Below are 23408 nucleotides of genomic sequence, written 5' to 3'. Positions count from 1 at the left end.
TGCCATTTTGGCATGCAGAGCCTTAGGGTTAAAATCTTGGTCTGCGGATGTGTCCTCTAAATCTAAGCTTTTGGCTATTCCTTTCAAGGGAAAGACCCTATTTGGGCCCGACTTGAAAGAGATCATTTCTGACATTACGGGAGGTAAGGGTCACCTCCTACCTCAGGATAAAACATCTAAGCAGAGGGGTAGACAGAGTAATTTTCGTTCCTTTAGAAATTTCAAGGGAGTCCCCTCTTCCGCTAAACAGGAAGGGAATTTTGCACAAACCAAGTCCGTCTGGAGACCCACCCAGGTTTGGAACAAGGGTAAACAACCCAAGAAGCCCGCTGCTGCTCCCAAGACAGCATGAAGGGGCGGCCCCCGATCCGGTACCGGATTTAGTAGGGGGCAGACTTTCTCTCTTTGTACAGGCTTGGATAAGAGACGTTCAGGATCCCTGGACACTAGAAATAGTGTCCCAAGGGTATCAGCTGGAGTTCAAACATTCCTTCCCAAGGGGAAGGTTCCTTCATTCACGATTGTCTGTAGACCAGATAAAGAGAGGTGTTCTTAAGTTGTGTAAAATACCTCTCCACTATTGGAGTAAGTTGTCCCGTTCCAATACAGGAACAGGAACAGGGGCAGGGGTTTTACTCAAATCTTTTCGTTGTTCCCAAAAAAGAGGGAACGTTCAAACCCATTTTAGATCTCAAGAGTCTAAACAAGTTTCTCAGAGTCCCATCCTTCAAGATGGAGACTATTTTCTGACAATTGTTCCATTGATCCAGGAGGGTCAATATATGACTACCGTGGACTTAAAGGATGCATATCTTCCTTTCGGGTTGGCCACGGCACCCAGGATCTTCACGAAGGTTCTAGGGTCTCTGCTGGCGGTTACCAGGCCACGGGGCATTGCAGTGGCGCCTTATCTGGATGATATTCTTATCCAGGCATCTTATCAGCTGACAAAGTCTCATACCGACATTGTTCTATCCTTTCTAAGGACTCACGGGTGGAAGGTGAATCTAGAAAAGAGTTCATTAATTCCACAGACAAGGGTTCCTTTCCTGGGAACTCTAATAGACTCTGTATCCATGAAAATCTTTTTGACGGAGGTCAGAAAGTTAAATATTCTGAATACATGCTGAGCCCTTCAGTCCAATCCTCGGCCATCAGTGGCCTTCAGTCCAATCCTCGGCCATCAGTGGCTCAGTGCATGGAGGTAATTGGATTGATGGTGGCTGCTATGGACATCATTCCGTTTGCTCGTTTTCATCTAAGACCTCTTCAACTGAGCATGCTCAGGCATTGTGGAATGGAGATTATGCAAATTTGTCTCCTCAGATAGATCTGGATCAGGAGACAAGAGACTCTCTTTGTTGGTGGTTGTCGCCGGATCATCTGTCCCAAGGGACGTGCTACCGCAGACCCTCATGGGTGATAGTGATAATGGATGCCAGTCTCCTAGGTTGGGGTGCAGTCTGGAATTCCCTGAAGGCTCAGGGTGTGTGGACTCGGTCGGAGTCTCTACTCCCAATCAATATTCTGGAATTGAGAGCAATATTCAATTCGCTTCAGGCTTGGCCTCAGTTGGCTTCGGCAAAATTCATCCGATTTCAGTTGGACATCATCGCGACTGTGGCTTACATCAATCAGGGAGGAACAAGGAGTTCCTTAGCGATGGCAGAAGTATCCAAAATTATTCGGTGGGCGGATACTCACTCTTGTTATCTGTCAGCAATCTACATCCCAGGAGTGGACAACTGGGAAGCAGATTTTTTGAGCAGATAGACGTTTCATCCGGGGGAATGGGAGCTCCTTCCGGAGGTCTTTGCCAACCTGATTCTCAGATGGGGCAGACCGGAGCTGGATCTTATGGCATCTCGTCAGAATGCCAAGCTCCCGAGATACGGATCCAGGTCCAGGGATCCTCAGGCCGAACTGATAGATGCCTTGGTCGTTCAACCTAGCTTATGTGTTTCCACTGTTTGCTCTCCTTCCCCGGGTGATTGCTCGGATCAGACAGGAGAGGGCTTCAGTGATTCTCATCGCTCCTGCGTGGCCTCGCAGGACTTGGTATGCTGATCTGGTGGGCATGTCCTCTCTGCCACCGTGGAAACTTCCATTGAGGCAGGACCTTCTCATTCAGGGGCCCTTCCATCATCCGAATCTAGTTTCTCTGCAGCTGACTGCTTGGAGATTGAACGCTTGATTTTATCTAAGCGGGGGTTCTCTGATTCGGTCATTGATACCTTGATTCAGGCACGTAAGTCTGTTACTAGAAAGATTTACCATAAGATATGGCGTAAATATCTTTATTGGTGCAAATCCAAGGGCTACTCATGGAGTAGGGTTAGGATTCCCAGGATTTTATCTTTTCTCCAAGAAGGATTGGAGAAAGGGTTGTCAGCAAGTTCCTTAAAGGGACAGATTTCTGCTTTGTCTATTTTGTTACACAAACGTCTGTCAGATGTTCCAGATGTTCAATCTTTTTGTCAGGCTTTGACTAGAATCAGGCCTGTGTTTAGACCAATTGCTCCTCCTTGGAGTTTGAATTTAGTTCTTAATGTTCATCAAGGGGTTCCGTTTGAATCTATGCATTCCATAGATTTTAAGTTGTTATCTTTTTGGTTGCCATTTCTTCTGCTCGCAGAGTTTCTGAGCTTTCAGCTTTACAATGTGATTCTCCTTATCTTATTTTCTATTCTGATAAGGTGGTGTTACGTACCAAACCTGGTTTCCTTCCTAAGGTTGTTTCTAATAAGAATATTAATCAGGAAATTGTTGTTCCTTCCTTGTGTCCTAATCCTTCTTCTAAGAAGGAGAGCCTGTTACATAACTTGGACGTGGTCCGTGCCCTGAAGTTTTACTTGCAGGCGACTAAAGCTTTTCGTCAATCATCTTCATTATTTGTTGTTTTTTTCTGGAAAACGTAGGGGCCAGAAAGCTACGGCTACCTCTTTCTTTTTGGCTAAAGAGTATCATTCGTTTTGCATATGAGACTGCTGGTCAGCAGCCTCCTGAAAGAATTAGGGCTCATTCTACTAGGGCTGTGGCTTCCTCATGGGCATTTAAAAATGATGCTTCTGTTGAACAGATTTGCAAGGCTGCAACTTGGTTGTGTCTCCACACTTTTTCAAAATTTTTAAAATTTGATACTTTTGCCTTGTCATAGGCTGTTTTTGGGAGAAACGTTCTTCAAGCAGTGGTGCCTTCCGTTTAGGTTCCTGTCTTGTCCCTCCCTTTCATCCGTGTCCTATAGCTTTGGTATTGTATCCCATAAGTATTGAGGAAATCCATGGACTTGTCATATCTAGTAAAAGATAAGGAAATTTATGCTTACCTGATACATTTATTTCTTTTACGATATGACGAGTCCACGGCCCACCCTGTCATTTTTCTAAGACTGGTCTTTATTTTTGATAAACTTCAGTCACCTCTGCACCTTGGCTTTTCCTTTCTCTTCCTAACTTCGGTCGAATGACTGGAGTGGGAGGGAAGGGAGGGAGGAGCTATATATACAGCTCTGCTGTGGTGCTCTTTGCCTCCTCCTGCTGATCAGGAGGTGATATCCCATAAGTAAGGATGAAATCCGTGGACTCGTCATATCGTAAAAGAAATACATTTATCAGGTTAGCATAAATTTCCTTTTTAAGTGCTTATTTCTTTCATATAGGTGGCAAGAGTCCATGAGCTAGTGACATATGGGATGTACATTCCTACCAGGAGAGGGGGGGGGGGAGTTTCCTAATCCTCAAATGCCTATAAATACACCTCCCACCTCACTCATACCTCAGTCTAAATTTGGTATTAAAGACTTTGCAGGCTCCTCTTTTTGAGCCTATGCATTCTTTGGACATTAAACTACTTTCTTGGAAAGTGTTATTTCTCTTGGCTATCTCTTCTGCTAGAAGAGTTTCTGAATTGTTTGCTCTCTTGCGAGTCATCTGATTTTTCCATCAAGATAAAGCTGTTTTGACTAAAGTTGTGAATTCTAACATCATCAATAGGGAAATTATTGTTCCTTCCTTGTGTCCTAATACTCTTGAAAGGTCTTTACATTCTTTGGATGAGGTAAGAGCTTTGAAATATGTTGAGGCTAACAAAGATTTCAGACAGACTTCTAGTCTATTTATTTGTTATTTCTCTTGTAAAGGTGTATCCAGTCCATGGGTTCATCCATTACTTGTGGGATATTCTCCTTCCCAACAGGAAGTTGCAAGAGGACACCCACAGCAGAGCTGTCTATATAGCTCCTCCCCTAACTGCCACCCCCAGTCATTCTCTTGCAACTCTCGACAAGATAGGATGTACAAGAGATATGTGGTGACTTAGGGTAGTTTTTACCTTCAATCAAGAGTTTATTTTTAAACGGTACCGGCGTTGTACTGTTTTACTCTCAGGCAGAAATTAGAAGAAGAATCTGCCTGGAGGTTGATGATCTTAGCGGTTTGTAACTAAGGTCCATTGCTGTTCTCACACATAACTGAAGAGTATGGAAAGAAAACTTAAGTTGGGGGAACGGTTTGCAGATTACCTGCTTTGAGGTATGTTCAATATATTTATTTCTAGAGAGATGATAAGGTCTAGAAAATGCTGAAATAGCCTTGTATATGTGAGGTAAGCCTGATGCAGTGATTTAACAACGACTGGGATCATGCTTACAAAAAAGGGTAATATCCATGTTAATACTCATATTACTTAGTGTCAAAACGTTTGCATGGTTTATAGAAAAAACTTTTTTTCTCTGAGGGTGATAAATCTTTATTTGGGACCTAGTTTTCCACATGGCTAGTCAGATTACTCCTAGGAGTACTTTTTTAAGGCCCTCTGACATTGAGTACATGGTGGGAGGGGCCTATTTTCGCGCTCTAAATGCACAGTTGATATTCAGACTGAGACATCCAGCTTCCCTAAAGGAGTCCTCTGGAATCTAAGGACCACTATAGAGGGCTTATTTCTTCCAAAAATCGTATTTGTGGGCAGGTAGGAGCCACAACAGAGCTGTGGCAGTGTGTTTGACTGTTTATTAACGGTTTTAACGTTTTTCAAATCCGGTTTGGGGCCTAAGGGGTTAATCATCCATTTGCAAGTGGGTGCAATGCTGCTTTAGTCCCTTATACACACTGTAAAAATTTTGTAGAGTTTACTACTTTTTAACACTGTTTTGCAGTTTATGTGGTAGTTTTTTTCTCTTAAAGGCACAGTACCGTTTTTGTTTAATTGCTTTTTCACATTTATTAAACTGTTTTCCAAGCTTGCTGGTCTCATTACTAGTCTGTTAAACATGTCTGACATAGAGGAAACTCCTTGTTCAATATGTTTAGAAGCCATTGTGGAACCCCCTCTTAGAATGTGTACCAAATGTACTGATATTTCTATAAGTTATAAAGACCATATTATGGCATTTAAAGATTTATCACCAGATGTTTCTCAGACTGACAAAAGGGAGGTTAAACCACCTAGCTCTCCCCGTGTCAGAACCTATATCTCCCGCTCAAGTGATGCCAAGTACATCTGGCGCGTCCAATGCGTTTACCTTACAAGACATGGCGGCGGTTATGACTAATACCCTCACAGAGGTATTGTCCAAACTGCCAGGGTTACAAGGAAAGCGAGACAGCTCTGGGGCTAGAACAAATACAGAGCTTTCTGACGCTTTAGTAGCTATGTCCGATATACCCTCACAATATGCAGAAGCCGAAGCAGGAGAGCTTCTATCTGTGGGTAACGTTGCAGATTCAGGGAAGGCGTTACTTCAGTCTGACTCTGAAATGACAGCGTTTAAATTTAAGCTTGAACACCTCCGCTTGTTGCTCAGGGAGGTTTTAGCGACTCTGAATGACTGTGACCCCATTGTAGTCCCAGAGAAATTGTGTAAAATGGACAAATACTTTGCAGTGCCTGTTTACACTGATGTTTTTCCAGTCCCTAAGAGGTTTTCAGAAATTATTACTAAGGAATGGGATAGACCAGGTGTGCCGTTCTCTCCCCCTCCTGCTTTTAAAAAGATGTTTCCCATAGATGCAGCAACACGGGACTTGTGGCAGACGGTCCCTAAGTTGGAGGGAGCAGTCTCTACCCTAGCTAAGCATACAACTATCCCCGTCGGGGACATTTGTGCTTTCCTAGATCCAATGGATAAAAAATTAGAGGGCTGCCTTAAGAAAATCTTTATACACCAAGGTTTTATTCTCTAGCCTCTTGCATGCATTGCCCCAGTCACTGCTGCAGCGGCTTTCTGGTTCGAGTCTCTTGAGGAGGCTCTACAGGTGGAGACCCCGTTAGATGATATTTTAGACAGGATTAAAGCTATTAAGTTAGCTAATTCCTTTATTTCTGACGCAGTTTTTCCTTTAACCAAGCTAACGGCTAAGAATTCAGGTTTTGCTATTCAGGCGCGTAGGGCGCTATGGCTTAAGTCCTGGTCAGCTGACGTTACTTCAAAGTCTAAGCTTCTCAACATCCCCTTCAAAGGGCAGACCCTATTCGGGCCTGGACTGAAGGAGATAATTTCTGATATTACTGGAGGAGAAGGTCACGCCCTTCCTCAGGATAGGTCCAACAAATTAAGGACCAAACAGACTAATTTTCGTTCCTTTCGAAACTTCAAGAGTGGCGCAGCTTCAACTTCCTCTAATGCAAAACAAGAGGGAAATTTTGCCCAGTCCAAACCAGTCTGGAGACCTAACCAGACTTGGAACAAGGGGAAGCAGGCCAAAAAATCTTCTGCTGCCTCTAAGACGGCAAGAAGGAGTAGCCCCCGATCCGGGACCGGATCTAGTTGGGGGCAGACTGTCTCTCTTCGCCCAGGCTTGGGCAAGAGACGTCCAGGATCCCTGGGCTCTGGAGATTGTTTCCCAGGGATATCTTCTGGACTTCAAAGCTTCATCTCCAAAGGGGAGATTTCTTCTCTCACAATTATCTGCAAACCAGATAAAGAGAGAGGCATTCTTACGTTGTGTTCAAGACCTACTGGTTATGGGAGTGATCCACCCAGTTCCAAGGGAGGAACAGGGCCAGGGTTTTTATTCAAATCTGTTTAGAGTTCCCAAAAAAGAGGGAACTTTCAGACCAATCTTGGATCTCAAGATCCTAAACAAATTTCTCAGGGTCCCATCCTTCAAGATGGAGACTATTCGAACCATCCTACCTATGATCCAGAGGTTCAATATATGACTACCGTGGACTTAAAGGATGCTTATCTCCACATTCCGATACACAGAGATCATCATCAGTTTCTCGGGTTTGCCTTCCTAGACAGGCATTACCAGTTTGTGGCTCTTCCCTTCGGGTTAGCCACGGCACCAAGAATCTTTACAAAGGTTCTAGGGTCCCTACTGGCGGTTCTAAGGCCACGAGGCATATCGGTGGCTCCTTACTTAGACGACATTCTGATACAGGCGTCGACTTTTCAAATCGCCAAGTCCCATACGGACATTGTTCTGGCATTCCTGAGGTCTCACGGGTGGAAGGTGAACGAAGAAAAGAGTTCTCTCTCCCCTCTCACAAGAGTTTCCTTACTAGGAACTCTGATAGATTCAGTAGAAATGAAAATTTTCTGACAGAGGTCAGGTTGTCAAAACTTCTAACTTCCTGCCGTGCTCTTCATTCCACTTCTCGGCCGTCAGTGGCTCAGTGTATGGAAGTAATCGGCCTAATGGTAGCGGCAATGGACATAGTTCCGTTTGCCCGCCTACATCTCAGACCACTGCAACTTAGCATGCTCAATCAGTGGAATGGGGACTACACAGATTTGTCTCCTCGGATAAATCTGGATTAAGAGAACAGGGATTCTCTTCTCTGGTGGCTATCTCGGGTCCATCTGTCCAGGGGAATGAGTTTCCGCAGGCCAGAATGGACTATAGTGACGACAGATGCCAGCCTTCTGGGCTGGGGCGCAGTCTGGAACTCCTTGAAGGCTCAGGGTTCGTGGACTCAGGAGGAAGCCCTCCTTCCGATAAACATTCTGGAACTAAGAGCGATATTCAATGCTCTTCAGGCTTGGCCTCAGCTAGCTGCGGTCAGGTTCATCATATTTCAGTCGGACATCACGACTGTAGCCTATATCAACCATCAGGGGGGAACAAGAAGCCCCCTGGCAATGTTGGAGGTTTCAAAGATAATTCTATGGGCAGAGGTTCACTCTTGCCATCTGGATAATGATCTGAAGGAGCACCACACTACAGGCAAGGTCTACTCTTTGGATAGATATTAAAATAATAGATTATATATTAGAAAGTTAAAAACAATAGTATTTTAATATCACAGATTAAAATAAATAAATCAAGAGAATTGACATATGTTATAAATTATCCATATAACTACGATCTACTGCATGGATCCATGACTACAGATATAAAAACATGTTATACATTAAAAAATGTTTAACAATAAAAATGTATATAAAATCAAAAAATCGACAGAGCTATTTCAATGTGCAATGTACAATAAGTGCTACAAATAAAATAGATCTAGAAGACAATATGCAGAAATATCAGATTGTGAAGTAAAAATATGAAAAAATATGAAAAAATAGAACAAAAATTAAGATGTATAAGTTCAAACCCAAAGTCCATAAGATTTATAGGTGTACACAGCCTCCTATGGCTAAAAGTGTCCAAGTGCAAGTGCAGGAATGTGAAAATTTTTTCTCCAGTTGCGTGGGAGGAAGCAAAACTCAATCGCCAAAAATAAAAATAAAAAGTGTATATGTGTACACTCAAATCCAAAAAATCAGAAAAAATCAAAGATAAATAATGTATCAAATCCAAAGTGATAAACAAATATTGTGTCACCAAAAAGAACTTCCAATATGTTAAGTAGTGATCAAGCAAAAATATAATAACAAATCCGTACACTGTGATAGGCTACACATGTATATTTAAGAGCATACTCACCACAACCATACTTTAGTCTTGAAAAAGGCCCTGCAGTGGGCCGAAACGCGTTGGCATATATATGGTGAGCTCTATTTCAATTATTTGTGATTTTATTTAAACAATACTGTGCTATGTTATTTTCTTTCATTACAGGATTTGAAGATTTACACCGTTATTTTTTCTAACTCTTCTACTTGGATTATTCTTTGGTCACATTAAGATTTGTTATCATATTTTTGCTTGATCACTACTTAACATATTGGAAGTTCTTTTTGGTGACACAATATTTGTTTATCACTTTGGATTTGATACATTATTTATCTTTGATTTTTTTCTGATTTTTTGGATTTGATTTTTTGGATTTGACTGTACACATATACACTTTTTATTTTTGGCGATTGAGTTTTGCTTCCTCCCACGCAACTGGAGAAAATTTTTTCACATTCCTGCACTTGCACTTGGACACTTTTAGCCATAGGAGGCTGTGTACACCTATAGATCTTATGGACTTTGGGTTTGAACTTATACATCATAATTTTTGTTCTATTTTTTCATATTTTTACTTCACAATCTGATATTTCTGAATTTTGTCTTCTAGATCTATTTTATTTGTAGCACTTATTGTACATTGCACATTGTAATAGCTCTGTCGATTTTTTTGATTTTATATACATTTTTATTGTTAAACATTTTTTAATGTATAACATGTTTTTATATCTGTAGTCATGGATCCATGTAGTAGATCGTAGTTATATGGATAATTTATAACATATGTCAATTCTCTTGATTTATTTATTTATTTTAATCTGTGATATTAAAATACTATTGTTTTTAACTTTCTAATATATAATCTATTATTTTAATATCTATCCAAAGAGTAGACCTTGCCTGTAGTGTGGCGCTCCTTCAGATCATTATCTTGTTCTTATCATACTTTGTGGGCAGCTAGGGGCCCATTCTGTTAAGGAGCTATAGGTCATTGTCAGCGCTGTTGGATATCTGTAACTATCTTTAGTTCACTCTTGTCATCTCTCAGCTATCCATATCCCAGGAGTAGAGAACTGGGAGGCAGATTTTCTAAGTCGGCAGACTTTTCATCCGGGGGAATGGGAGCTCCATCCGGAGGTATTTGCCCAGCTGATTCAACTATGGGGCAAACCAGAACTGGATCTAATGGCGTCTCGTCAGAACGCCAAGCTTCCTTGTTACGGGTCCAGGTCATGGGATCCCCAGGCAGTGCTGATAGATGCTCTAGCAGCGCCCTGGTCTTTCAGCCTGGCTTATGTGTTTCCACCATTTCCACCTCGTCTGATTGCCAAGATCAAGCAGGAGAGAGCTTCGGTGATTTTGATAGCACCTGCGTGGCCACGCAGGACTTGGTATGCAGATCTGGTGGACATGTCATCCTTTCCACCATGGACTCTGCCGCTGAGGCAGGACCTTCTACTTCAAGGTCCTTTCAAACATCCAAATCTAATTTCTCTGCGTCTGACTGCTTGGAGATTGAACGCTTGATTTTATCAAAGCGTGGTTTCTCTGAGTCGGTCATTGAGACCTTAATTCAGGCTCGAAAGCCTGTCACCAGGAAAATCTATCATAAGATATGGTGTAAATATCTTCATTGGTGTGAATCCAAGGGTTACTCATGGAGTAAGGTCAGGATTCCTAGGATATTATCCTTTCTCCAAGAAGGATTGGAGGAGGGATTGTCAGCTAGTTCCTTAAAGGGACAGATTTCTTCTCTGTCTATTCTTTTGCACAAGCGTCTGGCTGATGTTCCAGACGTTCAGGCGTTTTGTCAGGCTTTAGTTAGAATCAAGCCTGTGTTTAAACCTGTTGCTCCGCCATGGAGTTTAAATTTGGTTCTTCAAGGGGTTCCGTTTGAACCTTTGCATTCCATAGATTTTAAACTTTTATCTTGGAAAGTTCTGTTTTTGGTAGCTATCTCTTCGGCTCGAAGAGTTTCAGAGCTATCTGCCTTACAGTGTGATTCCCCTTATCTGATCTTCCATGCAGATAAGATAGTTTTGCGTACCAAACCTGGTTTTCTTCCTAAGGTGGTATCTAATAAGAATATCAATCAGGAGATTGTTGTTCCTTTACTGTGTCCTAATCCTTCTTCAAAGAAGGATCATCTATTACACAATCTTGATGTGGTTCGTGCTTTAAAGTTTTACTTACAAGCTACAAAGGATTTTTGTCAAATATCTGCTTTGTTTGTTGTCTACTCTGGAAAGAGGAGAGGCTTCGGCAACTTCTCTTTCTTTTTGGCTAAGAAGCATAATCCATTTAGCTTATGAGACTGCTGGCCAGCAACCTCCTGAAAGAATTACAGCTCATTCTACTAGAGCGGTAGCTTCCACATGGGCTTTTAAACATGAGGCCTCTGTTGAACAGATTTGTAAGGCGGCGACTTGGTCTTCGCTTCATACCTTTTCTAAATTCTACAAATTCAATACTTTTGCTTCCTCGGAGGCTATTTTTGGGAGAAAGGTCTTACAGGCAGTGGTGCCTTCCGTTTTAAGTTCCTGCCTTGTCCCTCCCTTCATCCGTGTCCTAAAGCTTTGGTATTGGTATCCCACAAGTAATGGATGAACCCGTGGACTGGATACACCTTTACAAGAGAAAACAAAATTTATGCTTACCTGATAAATGTATTTCTCTTGTGGTGTATCCAGTCCACGGCCCGCCCTGTCATTTTAAGGCAGGTGTTTTTTATTTTTAAACTACAGTCACCACTGCACCCTATAGTTTCTCCTTTTTTCTTGCTTGTCTTCGGTCGAATGACTGGGGGTGGCAGTTAGGGGAGGAGCTATATAGACAGCTCTGCTGTGGGTGTCCTCTTGCAACTTCCTGTTGGGAAGGAGAATATCCCACAAGTAATGGATGAACCCGTGGACTGGATACACCACAAGAGAAATAAATTTATCAGGTAAGCATAAATTTTGTTTTTTTCTGGTTCCAGAAAAAGTCACAAAGCCTCCGCCATTTCTTTGGCATCTTTGTTAAAACTTTTGATTCACAGCGCTTATTTGGAGGCGGGGCAGTCTCCGCCTCAGAATTACTGCTCATTCTACAAGATCAGTTACCACATCATGGGCTTTCAAGAATGAAGCTTCAGATGATCAAATCTGCAAAGCAGACACTTGGTCTTCTTTGCATACATTTACTTAATTTTACCATTTTGATGTTTTTGCTTCTTCGGAAGCAGCTTTTGGTAGAAAGGCTCTTAAGGCAGCTGTCTGTTTGATTCTAGTGCCTATGATTTAAGTTTTTGGAATTTTTAAGAAAACTTATTTATTTTTTATTTTTTTATTTCTCAGTGGAAATACCTGTTTTTATTTTATCTCTTCCTCTCTAGTGACTTGTGGACTTCCACATCTTGGGTATTATATCCCATCTGTCACTAGCTCATGGACTCTTGCCACCTATATGAAAGAGAACATAATTTATGTAAAAACTTACCTGATTAATTTCTTTCATGGTGGGAAGAGTCCATGAGACCCACCCAATTTTTAGGGGGTTATTTTTTTATATATATATTATAAAGCACTTTATCCTGTTCCTCTCTTTTTTATGTTTTTACACCTCACTAACTTGGCTATATGTTAAACAGGTATGAGTGAGGTGGGAGGTGTATTTTTAGGCATTTGAAGTTTGGGAAACTTTGCCCCCTCCTGGTAGGAATGTATATCCCAAACGTCACTAGCTCATGGACTCTTGCCACCATGAAATAAATAAATTTATCAGGTAAGTTCTTACATAAATTGTTTTTTTTTTTGGTTAGTCATATTCAATATCTAACCATATTGCAATGCTGGTATTTAATAAGTTTGACATAGTAAATTTGGATAAAAATGGATGCAAAAAATGTTTATTAGAAGCATTTTATGTTTATTTAAAGAAACTTTGTAATTCTATATTTAATCCCTGTGGTTTTAGCGTATGTAACTCAAAAATCCATTTAGCTTCTCTTTGTAGTAAGTGAGTAGTGTTATCGCCCCCTCTTTTATCCCTTTTTACTTAGTCTATGACTGTAACAACAGCAACTTAAAATTCTTTAAATTTACAAAGTCTATATACTGCTCTGGGCTATCAGTCTGGGGACCCCCTATTGTGTCTGCCACCAAAGAACTACTGAATGTTAATCCCTGAACTTGACATGGAAATGCACACAAGGATTGGATTATTTGTAATATATGAAAAATGTGAGATTGCAGGCGTATGATTGCCTGTCCGTAGATTACATAATGCAGTATAGCTTTTAATAGGGTTAATTGCTTTGTAATTTAGAATTATGATTTGCATGCAAACTTTGATGCGAGATAACAAACTAACAGCGAGTTGACTGCTTAGTACCTGGGGTCCATACTGTTAAATGTTTTGACTAGTAACCTTTCTGATTATACTGATCTAATTTTACAACAGTATGTGATATCTACTAAATACTATTTTAAAGTATACAATTTGTTAACTGTTAGAATGCATCAGTGTGGCTGGTATTTAGTAACGAATGCTGTTTATTTGCAAAAACTATTTATATAAATTAAGACATTGAAAGTTTATTTTAGTATTTGTATAGTTTGCTAGTGCAAAGGTATTTTACCCCCTTCACGCCATAAGGATCTTCCATTTCATCCTAACAGCACTGGGCTTTAAGGCCTAAGGACGGCATGGAACGTCCCACCTAATAACGTGTCCTGCAGCCCTCCTCCTTTTGACAAACTTAAGATCGGACTGCATACATGCCTAGCAACGTAGGCCGTCCCCCATGATCCGATCGTTGCCTTGAAATCACACGATCACATCGACCTCCTCGTCATTTCATTTTTTGCCACAAGTGTTTACATTGGAACTTTTTTCCAATGTTAAACACTTCTGCTGGGCATGAAGGGGTTAAAAAAGATTTGAATATTTTTCACTATTAGAGAATTATACTTTTACTAAATGTTATCAGTTAAGTGTTTGTGACCTCACAAGACTATCATATGCAAGTGATATAAAATTATTCTGCTTACCTCTCAAGCATTCTTACGTATTGTACACTTATCTGCTAATACTAATACTTTATTTCATAACAATGCATGGAACAGTCAAGTAAATTAAAGTGTATGGTCCTTTAATTGTTACATTCAGATTTTCTCTTTTCATATAGGTACCTTCAGTGCCAGAAGAAATGTTCTTTAATGAAATTGTCCCTGATGGTATCACCATTAATAATGTTGTTGTGGTGCAGGGTTTGGTAAGTATTAAGTATGATTAATCATTACTTGTTTAATGTGGTACACTGAGTAAATGTGTTAGCAACCTTTTCAGGGTTTTTTTGCCTTCTAAAGTGTGTGAAAAACCTTGTTCTGGAATACTGTTTAGAGCGGTTGCAGTCAAGCTTATACATACTAAAACAAATGTTGCATAACCAACCGGGTAATATATGCATTCTGTATTAAGGACTTTTTTTTTTGTGTGTCATCTTGGATATCAGCCGTAGGTATCATGTAGACAGAGAGAAAAAATAATAAAACCAAAAAAGATCACCCTCTTGATCTCTAACAATGGACCTCCATCATCTTAATTTACCAGCACAATAGTGATCTCTCATTCCTGTAAAAAATCTTGCTGTGTAAAATCTAGTAGCCTCCCACATTTGTGTTAGTTCCAACTGAGAAAGTTCTGTAGTTTGTCAGCTAGCGTTCCTCTGGCTCCGGTCAGCTAGCGTTCCTCTGGCTCCGGTCATCTCCTTCCAAAATAGTGTAATGATTTTGGAAAAATCCGCTTCTTATCTTGGCGTCATAAAGGGGACTTCTCTCATACTGCTCCTGTATGTTATTAATTATATGCTGGAAATATCTGCTTCCAAATGCATACATTTTAGTGTGCTAGAAATATACAGTCTCACAAAATAACTTGGATGGACCCAGGAGCTTCACAAAGATGTGTCCTGCTGCTTCAGAAGTTGGCCCTGCCTCCCAATGTGCATTCATTTTGAATAACTTTATTTTCAACCATACTAAATGAAGTCCTTTTTAATATAATTAATATAAATATAAACATTTGCTGGCTATTTGGCACAGTACACAGACATAATTTATCTCCCTTTTACATGATGCAAAGTTTTGTAAAACGGGAACATGAAACAAATGTTTTAGTGAAGCTAATTTTGTCAGTACTGCAGAATGTGCTATAGAAAAGCTATGTAGTGGTAGTTGGGATAGAAGAAAGAGCAAAATACAAAAAACGTATCGGCTACTTGTCTGAGTATACTATCCTTTTTAAATCAGTTATTTGATGAAAAAAAAACCATAATTTATGTAAGAACTTACCTGATAAATTAATTTCTTTCATATTAGCAAGAGTCCATGAGCTAGTGACGTATGGGATATACATTCCTACCAGGAGGGGCAAAGTTTCCCAAACCTCAAAATGCCTATAAATACACCCCTCACCACACCCACAAATCAGTTTAACGCATAGCCAAGAAGTGGGGTGATAAGAAAAAAGTGCGAAAGCATTAAAAAAATAAGGAATTGGAATAATTGTGCTTTATACAAAAAAATCATAACCACCACAAAAAAGGGTGGGCCTCATGGACTCTTGCTAATATGAAAGAAATTAATTTATCAGGTAAGTTCTTACATAAATTATGTTTTCTTTCATGTAATTAGCAAGAGTCCATGAGCTAGTGACGTATGGGATAATGACTACCCAAGATGTGGATCTTCCACGCAAGAGTCACTAGAGAGGGAGGGATAAAATAAAGACAGCCAATTCCGCTGAAAATAATCCACACCCAAAACAAAGTTTAAATCTTATAATGAAAAAAACTGAAATTATAAGCAGAAGAATCAAACTGAAACAGCTGCCTGAAGTACTTTTCTACCAAAAACTGCTTCAGAAGAAGAAAACACATCAAAATGGTAGAATTTAGTAAAAGTATGCAAAGAAGACCAAGTTGCTGCTTTGCAAATCTGATCAACCGAAGCTTCATTCCTAAACGCCCAGGAAGTAGAAACTGACCTAGTAGAATGAGCTGTAATCCTTTGAGGCGGAGTTTTACCCAACTCGACATAAGCATGATGAATCAAAGACTTTAACCAAGACGCCAAAGAAATGGCAGAGGCCTTCTGACCTTTCCTAGAACCGGAAAAGATAACAAATAGACTAGAAGTCTTTCGGAAATTTTTAGTAGCTTCAACATAATATTTCAAAGCTCTAACTACATCCAAAGAATGCAACGATCTTTCCTTAGAATTCTTAGGATTAGGACACAATGAAGGAACCACAATTTCTCTACTAATGTTGTTAGAATTCACAACCTTAGGTAAAAATTTAAAAGAAGTTCGCAACACCGCCTTATCCTGATGAAAAATCAGAAAAGGAGACTCACAAGAAAGAGCAGATAATTCAGAAACTCTTCTAGCAGAAGAGATGGCCAAAAGAAGCAAAACTTTCCAAGAAAGTAATTTAATGTCCAGCGAATGCATAGGTTCAAACGGAGGAGCTTGAAGAGCCCCCAGAACCAAATTCAAACTCCAAGGAGGAGAAATTGACTTAATAACAGGTTTTATACGAACCAAAGCCTGTACAAAACAATGAATATCAGGAAGACTAGCAATCTTTCTGTGGAAAAGAACAGAAAGAGCAGAGATTTGTCCTTTCAAGGAACTTGCAGACAAACCTTTATCCAAACCATCCTGAAGAAACTGTAAAATTCTAGGAATTCTAAAAGAATGCCAAGAAAAATGATGAGAAAAACACCAAGAAATGTAAATCTTCCAGACTCGATAATATATCTTCCTAGATACAGATTTACGAGCCTGTAACATAGTATTAATCACAGAGTCAGAGAAACCTCTATGACTGAGAATCAAGCGTTCAATCTCCATACCTTCAAATTTAAGGATTTGAGATCCTGATGGAAAAAAGGACCTTGCGATAGAAGGTCTGGTCTTAATGGAAGAGTCCACGGTTGGCAAGTGGCCATCCGGACAAGATCCGCATACCAAAACCTGTGAGGCCATGCTGGAGCCACCAGCAGAACAAACTAGCACTCCTTTAGAATCTTGGAAATCACTCTTGGAAGGAGAACTAGAGACGGAAAGATATAGGCAGGATGATACTTCCAAGGAAGTGACAATGCATCCACTGCCTCCGCCTGAGGATCCCTGGATCTGGACAGATACCTGGGAAGTTTCTTGTTTAGATGAGAAGCCATCAGATCTATTTCTGGAAGTCCCCACATTTGAACAATCTGAAGAAATACCTCTGGGTGAAGAGACCATTCGCCTGGATGTAACGTTTGGCGACTGAGATAATCCGCTTCCCAATTGTCTATACCTGGGATATGAACCGCAGAAATTAGACAGGAGCTGGATTCCGCCCATACCAGTATTCGAGATACTTCTTTCATAGCCAGAGGACTGTGAGTCCCTCCTTGATGATTGACATATGCCACGGTTGTGACATTGTCTGTCTGAAAACAAATGAACGACTCTCTCTTTAGAAGAGGCCATGACTGAAGAGCTCTGAAAATTGCACGGAGTTCCAAAATGTTGATTGGTATTCTCACCTCCTGAGATTCCCAAACCCCTTGTGCTGTCAGAGACCCCCAAACAGCTCCCCAACCTGTCAGACTTGCATCTGTTGAAATCACAGTCCAGGTCGGAAGAACAAAAGAAGCCCCCTGAACTAAACGATGGTGGTCTGTCCACCACGTCAGAGAGTGTCGTACAATCGGTTTTAAAGATATTAATTGAGATATCTTTGTATAATCCCTGCACCACTGGTTCAGCATACAGAGCTGAAGAGGTCGCATGTGAAAACGAGCAAAGGGGATCGCGTCCGATGCAGCAGTCATAAGACCTAGAATTTCCATGCATAAGGCTACCGAAGGGAATGATTGAGACTGAAGGTTTCGACAAGCTGAAACCAATTTTAGACGTTTAGACGTCTCTTGTCTGTCAGAGAGTCATGGACACTGAATCTATCTGGAAACCTAAAAAGGTTACCCTTGTCTGAGGAATCAATTAACTTTTTGGTAAATTGATCCTCCAACCATGTTCTTGAAGAAACAATACAAGTCGATTCGTATGAGATTCTGCTAAATGTGAAAACTGAGCAAGTACCAAGATATCGTCCAAATAAGGAAATACCATAATACCCTGTTCTCTGATTACAGACAGAAGGGCACCGAGAACCTTTGTAAAAATCCTTGGAGCTGTTGCTAGGCCAAACGGCAGAGCCACAAACTGGTAATGCTTGTCTAGGAAAGAGAATCTCAGAAACTGATAGTGATCTGGATGAATCGGAATATGCAGATATGCATCCTGTAAATCTATTGTGGACATATAATGCCCTTGCTGAACAAAAGGCAGAATAGTCCTTATAGTTACCATTTTGAATGTTGGTATTCTTACATAATGATTCAATATTTTTAAATCCAGAACTGGTCTGAAGGAATTCTCCTTCTTTGGTACAATGAAGAGATTTGAGTAAAACCCCAGCCCCTGTTCCAGAACTGGAACTGGCACAATTACTCCAGCTAACTCTAGATCTGAAACACATTTCAGAAATGCTTGAGCCTTCACTGGATTTACTGGGACACGGGAAAGAAAAAATCTTCTTGCAGTAGACCTTATCTTGAAGCCTATTCTGTACCCTTGTGAAACAATGTTCTGAATCCAAAGATTGTGAATCGAATTGATCCAAATTTCTTTGAAAAATCGTAATCTGCCCCCTACCAGCTGGGCTGGAATGAGGGCCGCACCTTCATGTTGACTTGGGAGCTGGCTTTGGCTTTCTAAAAAGGCTTGGATTTATTCCAGACTGGAGATGGTTTCCAAACTGATACTGCTCCTGTAGGGGAAGGATCAGGCTTTTGTTCCTTATTGTGACGAAAGGAATGAAAACGATTAGTAGACCTAATTTTACCTTTAGATTTTTTATCCTGTGGTAAAAAAGTTCCTTTCCCCCCAGTAACAGTTGAAATAATGGAATCCAACTGTGAACCAAATAATTTATTACCCTGGAAAGAAAGGGAAAGCAAAGTTGACTTGGAAGACATATCAGCATTCCAAGTTTTAAGCCATAAAGCTCTTCTAGCTAAAATAGCTAGAGACATATACCTGACATCAACCCTAATGATATCAGAGATGGCATCACAAATAAAATTATTAGCATGTTGAAGAAGATTAACAATGCTATGAGAATTATGATCCGTTACTTGCTGCGCTAAAGCTTCCAACCAAAAAGTTGAAGCTGCAGCAACATCCGCTAAAGATATAGCAGGTCTAAGAAGATTACCTGAACATAAGTAAGCTTTTCTTAGAAAGGATTAAATTTTCCTATCTAAAGGATCCTTAAAGGAAGTACTATCTGCCGTAGGAATAGTAGTACGTTTAGCAAGAGTAGAGAGAGCCCCATCAACTTTGGGGATTTTGTCCCAAAACTCTAATCTGTCAGATGGCACAGGATATAATTGCTTAAAACGCTTAGGAGTAAATGAATTACCCAAATTATTCCATTCCCTGGAAATTACTTCAGAAATAGCATCAGGGACAGGAAAAACTTCTGGAATAACTACAGGAGATTTAAAAACCTTATTTAAACGTTTAGATTTAGTATCAAGAGGACCAGAATCCTCTATTTCTAATGCAATTAAGACTTCTTTAAGTAAAGAACGAATAAATTCCATTTTGAATAAATATGAAGATTTATCAGCATCAACCTCTGAAACAGAATCCTCTGAACCAGAGGAATCATTATCAGAATCAGAATGATGATGTTCATTTAAAAATTCATCTGAAAAATGAGAAGTTTTAAAAGACCTTTTACGTTTACTAGAAGGAGGAATAACAGACATAGCCTTCTTAATGGATTTAGAAACAAAATCTCTTATGTTAACAGGAACACTCTGAGTATTAGATGTTGATGGAACAGCAACAGGTAATGTAACATTACTAAAGGAAATATTATCTGCATTAACAAGTTTGTCATGACATTCATTACAAACAACAGCTGGAGGAACAGATAACACAAGTTTACAGCAAATACACTTAACTTTGGTAGATCCAGCATCAGGCAGCGATTTTCCAGAATTATCTTCTGATTCAGGATCAATCTGAGACATCTTGCAATATGTAAAATAAAAAACAACATATAAAGCAAAATTGATCAAATTCCTTAAATGACAGTTTCAGGAATGGGAAAAAAATGCCAGTGAACAAGCTTCTAGCAACCAGAAGCAAATAAACAATGAGACTTAAATAATGTGGAGACAATAATGACGCCCATATTTTTTGGCGCCAAAAAAGACGCCCACATTATTTGGCGCCTAAATGCTTTTAGCGCCAAAAATGACGCCACATCCGGTAACGCCGAGACTTTTGGCGCAAAAACGTCAAAAATGACGCAACTTCCGGTGACAAGTATGACGCCGGAAATAAAAAAGAGATTTTTTTGCGCCAAAAAAGTCCGCGCCAAGAATGACGCAATAATATGAAGCATTTTCAGCCCCCGCGAGCCTAACAGCCCACAGGGAAAAAAGTCAAATTTTAAGGTAAGAAAAAAAATTGATTATTCAAATGCATTATCCCAAATAATGAAACTGACTGTCTGAAATAAGGAATATTGAACATCCTGAATCAAGGCAAATAAATGTTTAAACACAAATATTTAGAACTTTATATAAAAGTGCCGAACCATAGCTTAGAGTGTCACAAAAATAAGACTTACTTACCCCAGGACACTCATCTACATGTAGTAGAAAGCCAAACCAGTACTGAAACGAGAATCAGTAGAGGTAATGGTATATATAAAAGTATATCGTCGATCTGAAAAGGGAGGTAAGAGATGAATCTCTACGACCGATAACAGAGAACCTATGAAATAGACCCCGTAGAAGGAGATCATTGAATTCAAATAGGCAATACTCTCTTCACATCCCTCTGACATTCACTGCACGCTGAGCGGAAAACCGGGCTCCAACCTGCTGCGGAGCGCATATCAACGTAGAATCTAGCACAAACTTACTTCACCACCTCCACGGGAGGCAAAGTTTGTAAAACTGATTTGAGGGTGTGGTGAGGGGTGTATTTATAGGCATTTTGAGGTTTGGGAAACTTTGCCCCTCCTGGTAGGAATGTATATCCCATACGTCACTAGCTCATGGACTTGCTAATTACATGAAAGAAATAAAAAAATTATATGGATACAAAGCATTTATTCCCCACAAATATTCCTTTTAAATGAACGTTTTAAGGACATTCCCCTACTTTGCAACTTGAGTAGGATATCTGAATGGAAAAATGTTTGTTCAGAAATGCTACTTAATCAGTAGTGATGCCAATCGGCCACCTCTGTTTACACATGCCCCCCATCCCCTCATTTTGTAACGCCCCCAGACCTCAATTTATACTCACTATATTTCACTACTCGCCCCCTGTTCAAGCAGCTTAATGTTCCCTTAAAGACCATATAGATGTAAAATGTTTTCTGCCATGCAGCAGATAATTAAAAAAAAAAATATTAAAAAAAATAAAATATATATATATATATATATATATATATATATATATATATATATATATATATATATATATATATATATATATATATATATATATAATTTTCTACTAAAAGGAGCATTGAACTTCTGGGTACAAAAATGGTAACATGGTTACTACTCACCATTCTGTTGTTACCCCCCCTGCACCTCTCTTTAAAGCCGTTCTCTTATTTTAACCTATTAAGAAGCCAATTGAATTGGTAAAACTCTACATCTTTATTCTGGGTGCTGCCATCTTTTAGTGTGTGTATTTTTGCAACAAAAGCAGTGAGCTTTCACAGATCAGTATTTACTTTTTGACAGCTGTACCTTACACTTTGGTTTAGCATGTACAACAGAAACCAGAGGCTTTACAGATTTGCATTTTTTGTGTGTTTTTTTTTTTTAAATTTACAAAACAAATATGAAAAATCCCTCAGGAACAATATAGAGCACTGTTTTGCAAACCTGTCCTCAAGCCTTCCTAACAGGCCAGATTTTCCGGATTACTTTGGGTTGAGAGAAGTTAAATAACCATGTTTTCTAATTAGCTGTTTTATTTAACCTGTGCTCCAGTTCAGATATCCTCAAAATCTGGCATGTTAGGGGGACACCTTTTAAGGTTCATGCATGCTGGCATACTTCCTTCTGTTTAGTTTCTGATGGGTTTTTATCCACTGTTGTTCACATGGGTCGGCTGTCATTTTAATGTAATGACTAAACAATTTGGTTATAATGAGCAGGATTTATAAACTCTGTTTTCTCTTTTAGGACTATATGCCTTTGGTGGACCAACAGCTTCTGTATATCTGTTGCCCATACATAGGTGAGTAATTACCTTAATTTATTCACATTTGTTACTAAAGGAAAAATAAATGTGTTTAGAGCTTTGCTCACAGCATAACGTGTCAAGACACTAAAGGCTGTGACACAATGCAAGCGGAGCAGCACGCAGCATGTAGATGCAGCTGTGCGCGCTCAGTGTGTCCTGCCTTTTTCATCTCTGAGCACTCTGCTGCGTCAGGTTGCGTAGCTGAGCGCTCAGAGATGAAACATTTAAACTTCATAAACGATACGACGCGGTGCAAAGCAGCTGCTTCGCCTCGCGCCGCATCGCTTGCAGTGTGTCACAGCCTTAACAACCACTGAAGTATAAATATGACATGTAGATCGGCCGCTGAAGTATAAATGGCATGTAGAACGGCCACTGAAGTATAAATGACATGTATTCTTTAAAACTATTTTTTTTCTTTTTTTTTTTTCTTTTCTTCTTCCTTATTGTCAGTTAGGCATAGAACAACCAAAGAAAAATCATTGAAATATTTTAACTCATTTTCTATAAATAGCCTCCAGTTTTTATATATTTATATATTCTGTATTTATGTATGCCCCTACTTGTGGTATAGTTTTGTCTGCAGCTCTCCTGTCCATTATCTGCACAACGGACAAAAGAAGTGGGTCACATCCCTAATTAGAAGAAATCAAATTGGTTTCTTTCAAAATGGGCTCTGATGTGATATATATTATAGAGAATATTGGATGATTGCTATACTCTTAATGACTCTATCTGATGTGGATATTAAATGACAATTAAATACAGTAGAATTGCATAATCTACAAATGCATACTATAAAGATAATGCAATATTAATTACTTTGAATTGTAAATGAGTAGATTTATTATGGCAAATTTCAAAGTTAATTCCATCCCACTATCACATGACGGCAATCAACCAATCACAAAATCCATATATGTATATACTGTGCACTCTTGCACAGGCTGTGCATGAGCTGTTGTATCAATGTGTGCATATAAAAAGATTGTGTGATAATAGAAGTAAATTAGTGTTTTGTTAAGTGAATCTGAATCATGATTGTGAATTTAGTGTCCCCTTTTTTAGGACCTAAAAAAAAAGTTTATTCTTGCGGAGCGATTCTTATAAGTTCCATGTAAAGTATTTTTCTAGCTCCTAAGCTGCTGTTACCTCACTATCTTTTTATTGC

General features: G+C 39.6%; 1 protein-coding gene across 1 annotated transcript in view; it reads left to right on the top strand.

The window, feature by feature from the left end:
• The window catches only part of CDAN1 (codanin 1), a 380174-nt gene that overhangs the window by 108418 nt on the left and 248348 nt on the right, over positions 1-23408 (top strand). Inside the window, exons 16-17 of the mRNA XM_053711416.1 lie at positions 14020-14106; positions 22177-22231. Of these exons, the coding sequence (XP_053567391.1) occupies positions 14020-14106; positions 22177-22231 (142 nt within the window). The remainder of the gene's footprint in view (positions 1-14019; positions 14107-22176; positions 22232-23408) is intronic.

Source organism: Bombina bombina, chromosome 1 (genome assembly GCF_027579735.1).
Source record: "Bombina bombina isolate aBomBom1 chromosome 1, aBomBom1.pri, whole genome shotgun sequence".
NCBI lineage: Eukaryota > Metazoa > Chordata > Amphibia > Anura > Bombinatoridae > Bombina > Bombina bombina.
Note: the sequence above shows the minus strand (reverse complement) of the source record. Positions and strands in the feature narration are given on the sequence as shown.